The sequence below is a fragment of the Lycium ferocissimum genome, chromosome 9 (assembly GCF_029784015.1).
Source record: "Lycium ferocissimum isolate CSIRO_LF1 chromosome 9, AGI_CSIRO_Lferr_CH_V1, whole genome shotgun sequence".
In the NCBI taxonomy this organism is placed as follows: Eukaryota; Viridiplantae; Streptophyta; class Magnoliopsida; order Solanales; family Solanaceae; genus Lycium; species Lycium ferocissimum.
The window spans coordinates 46284989-46291542 of NC_081350.1; the positions used below are offsets into that span (position 1 = coordinate 46284989).

The window sequence follows — 6554 nt, forward strand, 5'->3', positions numbered from 1 at the left end:
TTTGCAAGTTGTAATTTTTTTAAATTTGTAAATAAACATGAGTTTCAACTAAGTAGTACAAGAATAAAAACACATTGTTTCAACCATTTGGGTAATGTCCGCCATATCATATTCATCCATTGAGATATCTTTCATGTCTTCAATTTGGTCTTCTTCACTTGCTATTAAAACTTCAATCTCTTGCTGTTCGCCTTCCACCGCCGCTAGACTTTGATTGCGCCGCTCCGATCTAATCCACTTGCGAATGCAAACTAGTACTTGCAAGCTAAATCCGGATAAGGAGTGTCCATGGTCTCCAATTTGTTGTCTTCCTTGGCTAAATGCACTTTCCGAAGGCACGGTTGATATTTGAGCATTAAGGATATCCCGAGCCATTCTTGCAAGTACCGGATAATTTGCCATGCTAAGAAGTCCACTTCGTCGTTCATTTCCACCACTGGCTGCGTCAAATAAAAGTGAGGTTCATCAAAGTTTGCACTACTACTAGAAGGAGTAGTAGAAATGTTCCTCCAAATTCCTAAACTAGACATGCCACATTTTTTAGTTTGAGAAGTAGAAGTAATAGAGCGTGGAGCAATGGGTGTAGCATTTTCTTCCAACTTAAAATAATGTTTTAAAAAAAAAAAATTAAGCTCAACATCTACCGCTTTCTCGGCCTCAAATTTATATGGTTCCTCGGCAGCAATATCTAAATAACGATAAATTTGTCTAACCAACCCAACGGTATAACAAGTTTTAAGACAAGGATTTAGAATAGAACCCAATATAAATAAAGTTGTGATGGGAAAATAATACTTCTTAAATTTTTCACTCATACTATGAATAGCCGCTTGATAACCTGGTTTTTCACTATTCTCATATAAAACTCTAGTTATTTCGGCTAAGTATGCTAAAATCTCGGTAACCGCGGGATACAATTGCCTAGAAAAAGCAAGAGTAGCATTATAAAAAATTTCTAAAAGTGTAGTACATTCCACAACATCTTCCCAATCGGAATTACTTAACCACTCACTAATCTCCTCATTGTGATTGTTGTGAGTATTTTAAATAGGAACCTTATATTCATATGCTTGTTGTAAAATAATGTAAGTGTAGTTTCACCTAGTATCAACTTCAACTTGAATTTTCTTAGGTATAAGACCAATACACTCACATTGTTGCTTAAAATCTCTAATTTTAACCCTATTGACATGACAAAAAAGAAAAGCAACCGCATTTCTAACCTTGTGAATAGAATCATCAAATAACTTAAGACCATCTTTAACAATCAAGTTTAAAATGTGACAACCACATCTCACATGGAAAATATTTTCTAGTGGAAGGTTTAATTTATTTTTTATAAGGCCAACCGCCTTTGTGTTGTTAGAAGCATTATCTAAAGCAATACAAAGTATTTTTTTGTAAATGTTAAAAAAGTTCATATTAGTTGTTATTTCATTCCCAAACATTTACCGTCGTGACGACCCTTCCCTTCATCATATATAAAAAGCTATAATTCTTTTTTGCATCGCCCAATTATCATCTATCCAATGACATGATCAAACTTATTAACATTAAGACCAATATTGGCGTTAAGGAAAACATTACAATTTAAAGAATTAAGTACATGACGCGAATAAAATCTATACTTTTTATATAAATCCATAATATCCGCTCTATAAGTACTTCTAGGAATACCCTCAAACATCGGATTATAACTACGTTGAATATAAATTACAAAACCTGGCCTCAAAGGAAAGGAAAATGATAAAGCATCATAAGCTACCACTTTAGCTATCTCTACATGCACGGTCTTTCTTCTTGTTGGAACTAAAAGTTTTTCCGGTATGTGGGTCTATTATTTTTTATATCTTGTGTTCTTTCTTTTACGTTTCCGCTAACAGACGGATCCACTAAGGAGGGAGGGATGCCACGCCACCTACACGCCCTCGATCAAAATCCCGTGTATTTATGTGTAAATACAGAGAAAATGGGTTAAATAGGTGGAGTGGCACTCAGACGAACGAATAGTTTCTTGGCGCCACTGGCGGAGGGATAAGTATTTTGCCCCTAGCATGCGAGGTCAAACCTTGTGTTCTCCGGTTCTTTTTCAAAGCTATTCTGTTTTCTATTTTAAGAAGCTTGTACTGCCGCACAGCTTACAGGAGATTCATTCTCCTTTTGTGTTATTTTCTTTTTTCTAGTTTGCTTCTTCTTTTCTTTCTTTTCCTTGTTTTTTCTTTTCTTTCTTTTTTATTTTATTTGCTATTAACTATTTTTTCCTTATAAGTTACTATTGACATTTTAGATTTTATGATTTTTGCTTCTATTTTATAGTTCAAAGTGTTTTGTTTTGAGTATCTACATATACATCTAGAATGAGTCCTTGTTCTAGTTGTCTGACTCAACTATCCTTGAGTCAGATGATAGCCCTAAAATATGTAAATTCATCAACGATTATAAAATGATATTTTTATTTATTAAATACGAGGTATGAATCTAGCCAAACCCCCGCCACTCCAAGGCGGCTATATAAAAAAAATGTTAATATTAGTAATATTATTGAAGTTTAATTATGATTTCTTCAAAATTATCACAATTTTCGGAGTATATTTTTTTGTTTAATTGTTTTTATAAACCGGAAAGACAAAGAACCCAATCTGAAGCTCAAAATATATCAAGTCGAAGCCCAAAATAGTGTGGTAATCGGTATGTCTATATATAAATAAAAAAGACGAATAACCCGAACCGAAGCTCAAAATAGATTAAGTCGAAGCGTAAAATAGTGTGGCACCCAGAATCTTAAAATCCTAAATCCGCCTCTGCATAGGGATGCAAAAGAAAATCATTTTTATCCTATTTACAATATAAATTTCCAAAGAAGGGGGTTGGATTGAACCCCTTGCACGCCTCTGGCTCCGCCCTTGGCTGTTTGTATGTGGCTGTTTAAGCTTCTAGCAAAACATATCATGGCAGAGCATTTAGACTTGCTCCTCTGCAGCACCAGGGCACTTTTTCGTGTTGTCAGTACTCGTATCGTTCCAATTCTTGAGCTCTTCTTCCGAGTCTTCAAGAGCACTGTTAAGGTTTTGCGCCTTGTATTGGTGTCTCATTGAGAAAACTAGGAAAACCAAGAAATTGAGTATTCCGAGCACTGCTAGCGTCCAGTAGAATCCGTCCAGCCTACCGTTATTCAAATTGCTTTTAAGCCAGCTTCCGTTCGTTACCTTATGTACAAGTGACACTAGCAAGCTACTCATAAAAAATCCCATGGAGAGCGTGGTAAGGAATAGGCCCGTGCTCATAGATTTCATTCCTTCCGGTGCTTCCCTGATGAAAAACTCGAGTTGTCCAACATAGGCGAAAGCTTCACCAGCGCCAACAATGAAGAACTGAGGGACTAACCAAAAAGCACTTATGCTATAGTTATGTTTTACGGCGTTCTCCCTTCTTTGTTTTTCTACTATAGCTGCAGCTACCATCCCGGCAACAGATAGTGTTAGTCCAATTCCAACCCTTTGAAGGCTTGTGAGTCCTTGGTTATTGCCCGTGATTTTTCTAGCAATAGGTATGGTGACCCTTTCGTTTATGGAAGTAAACAAGAGTATCGAAATAAAGAGAAAAAAGGAAAAGGACCCTGCTGGGACGCCAAATTTGCCAACGTTTCGATTCATGAAGGTAGCTTGCTCGATACTGAAGGTATTCATCTGAGAATAAACCGTCCAAAAGAGTATGCACGTGGACCATATAGGAATCAACTTAAGAACCATTTTCACTTCTTCGACTTGAGTAACCGTTGATACTATCCATGGGTTGTTTCTATTTTCATTTGCAACTGCATAATTATCAAGAATCGCTGCCTTGTCGAAACACCTGTTGATAACAAGAACATACTGATTAGCTTCTACATGAAAATCAAGAATACACTGCTTCTAATTTGCTATGGTGATTGATTAATTCTTGCTTTCATCCTCTAGAAGTTCATTCAGTTAAAATCTTGTTAAAGATGTCAAATTTTACAGAACAACTTTTGATTCCAGTGCTTGGAGAAATAATTTAGGTTATGAAAAAAGTCCCACATGGAAAGTAGAAGCTACTTATAAGGTATTAGATACTCTTCATGATGCCTTTTGGGAAAAACCGTGTGTGCTTGGTTCAAATAGGATGATATCACACCATGTTAAGAGTATCTTTCGACCAGTTTAACCCCACAGAATATGCCTATTACCCATTTGTGTCATTCCCTTACCCTATTCACTGGCCCATCCTTCTCAAAATGTTTAAAAGTAAGTGAGAAGACTTGCACTACCAAAAAAAACGGAAATTAGCTACAAACTTCATCGCTAATCTGGTGCCAAATTGCTCGTAGCTGACATATTCTTTCTGATAATCCGCTGCTAAATAGGATTAGCAACAGATTTTGCTGTTTAGCAGAATTTGTCCGTCGCTAATCCTGTTTTTTAGTAGTTTTGAGTTAAATATAAATCTCACCTCAGCATTTCTGTATGTGGTACTTTTGCATTGTGATATTCATTCAAGAATCCAGGATCTGAAGGGTGAGAAAGCTTTCTCTTTATCCAAGCCAAGAACAAAACTCTCCATATTGTAGTCAAAGGACTTCCCTCTGGCTTCTTGAATCTGTAAAATTTTGTTCCACCAAGCAATACAGCCACTGCTAGTACCATTGTGCCTGCTGATATTCCATAACCCCAGCCCCTCCCAACATTGTCTTGTATATACACTAACACAGTCACTGCAAACAAAGATCCAAGGCTTATGCAGAAGTAGAACCTGTTGAAGAAGTATATCATGGCCTTGTTCTCTTTAGGATTCGACGAATCAAATTGGTCTGATCCAAAACCGGACACGCTTGACTTGATCCCCCCACAACCGAGTGATATGGTGTATAATGCCGCAAAGAGGAGAATGAGCTGCTGCCCGCTGGCTTCGATGCAGTGACCTTTTGATCTTGAGTCGCACACGGGCGGCTTCATACTTGGGATGGATGTTGCAAGTGTCAATAGTGTTACTCCCTGGTTATAGACACATACTATGTTGGTTGAATGTTTAACAAGTGTCTTGCTTTGTTACTTAATAAGGCAATTTCACACTTTCAGAAATCTTAAAGACATAATCAAATAAATCAGAAGTATGCTCTCTCTAACAGCTAAAGCCTCTAATTACTTCGTAACGGAAGCTTCACACTTTCTGAAAGTTTGAAGATATAATAAAATAAATTAGTAGTGTGCTTTCTCCAACGGTTTAAGCATCTAGATGAGATGGCCACACAGTTCAACATGGTATCAAAGCAGGCAGAAGTCTTGTGTTCTAGTCTTACTGCCGTTCATTATTAAAAAGAACTTCCACGTGTTTGTTTCAATGTAAAAGAATCAGAACCACTCAATGTAAAAGAATCAGAACCACTTTGTTTCAATGTAAAAGAATCAGAACCACAAATGAGGAAGTGCATTGAAAACATCATTAAATAAGCTAAAATTATGCTTTCTCTAATAGTTTAAGCTTACCACAGCAGAGATGCAACCAAAGATCGCAATAGTTGCATAACGACCGAGTTTAGCATCCGCCAAGAAACCACCAAGGAGGGCAAGAAGATTGAGCGTGCCCATGAAATTGGTGACAATGTTGGCAGATTCAGAGGATGGAAGATGTAAATCTCCAACCAAGTAAGTCACCAAATTCATCGATATTCCCATGACACATAGTCTTTCTGATAATTCTGTTCCTGAAACAGAGGAACCAAAAATATTAACATTTTGAGACTATGAAAACATTTTTGTTATGTTCAAGAATAACAAAGTTGATTTCATGGTGCTGGAAAGCATACCTAGGATGAGCCCTGCAGCAAGCCATCCTCCAGTACACGATTTATCGACTGGATTTCCACGAAAATCAACTAGAGCTCCATCAGTTGAACCATCTTTTTGAGCATGGTTATGAACAAAACCCTGTGAATGAATGATAGAAAGAAAGATAACATAAGATACCTAAGCGTAAAAACATTTGTATTGTCGAAATGAAGTGATAATAGCTGAGTTTAGCATATTACCATTTTAATGAAATTTTGACTTCACAAGAGAGAAAGGAGATAGAAGAGGAATGTTAATTTGAGGAATACGGAGGGAGGGATGATGTATTTATAAAGAGAAAAAAAAAAAAAATGAGAAAATGAGTGATTAGGCAAAAGTTGGAAAAGGTAGGCATTAACTACAACAGAATTTTCATGTTGAATATATCTAGATCAGGAGGTAACTAACTGACTGATTGAATCATTGAAGGATAGTTTGTATGTGGAGGGATCATTATGCGGTCAAAAAGTTAAGAAAGTGCTTCTTATCTCCACAGAACAGCACAATGGGACCAGTCTCTTGGTTATCCCTACTTATTCCTTTTACAAATTACACATGGTTTAATTTGAGGCTTTGATGCTATCTCAAATTGGTAATAACATGTGGAAAGTGAGGAAACTAACTGTACCGTTTGTTGCTCGGACTCTTTAAAAAACGTCAATGGATGCGTATCAAATCGTCCAAAAATAGTAGTATTTTTTGGAGGAT

At 36.6% G+C, this 6554-nt stretch overlaps 1 protein-coding gene across 1 annotated transcript; it reads right to left on the reverse strand.

Moving 5' to 3' along the window:
• Positions 1-2723: 2723 nt before the first annotated feature.
• LOC132031090 (protein NRT1/ PTR FAMILY 6.4-like) lies at positions 2724-6200 on the reverse strand. The gene is made up of 5 exons (XM_059420951.1): positions 6047-6200; positions 5825-5945; positions 5505-5722; positions 4471-5012; positions 2724-3852 (listed from the first exon to the last, which is right to left on the reverse strand). Exons 1-5 carry the CDS (start codon positions 6047-6049, stop codon positions 2961-2963), a joined length of 1776 nt encoding a protein of 591 aa, XP_059276934.1. The 5' UTR covers positions 6050-6200; the 3' UTR covers positions 2724-2960.
• Positions 6201-6554: the final 354 nt, after the last annotated feature.

Excerpts from the sequence above, each read along its gene's own strand:
- LOC132031090 (XM_059420951.1), bottom strand. Across the intron at positions 5,013-5,504 it reads TTGGTTGCATCTCTGCTGTG|GGAGTAACACTATTGACACT; the intron begins GTAAGCTTAAAC and ends GTCTATAACCAG. Across the intron at positions 3,853-4,470 it reads CCACATACAGAAATGCTGAG|GTGTTTCGACAAGGCAGCGA; the intron begins GTGAGATTTATA and ends TGTTATCAACAG.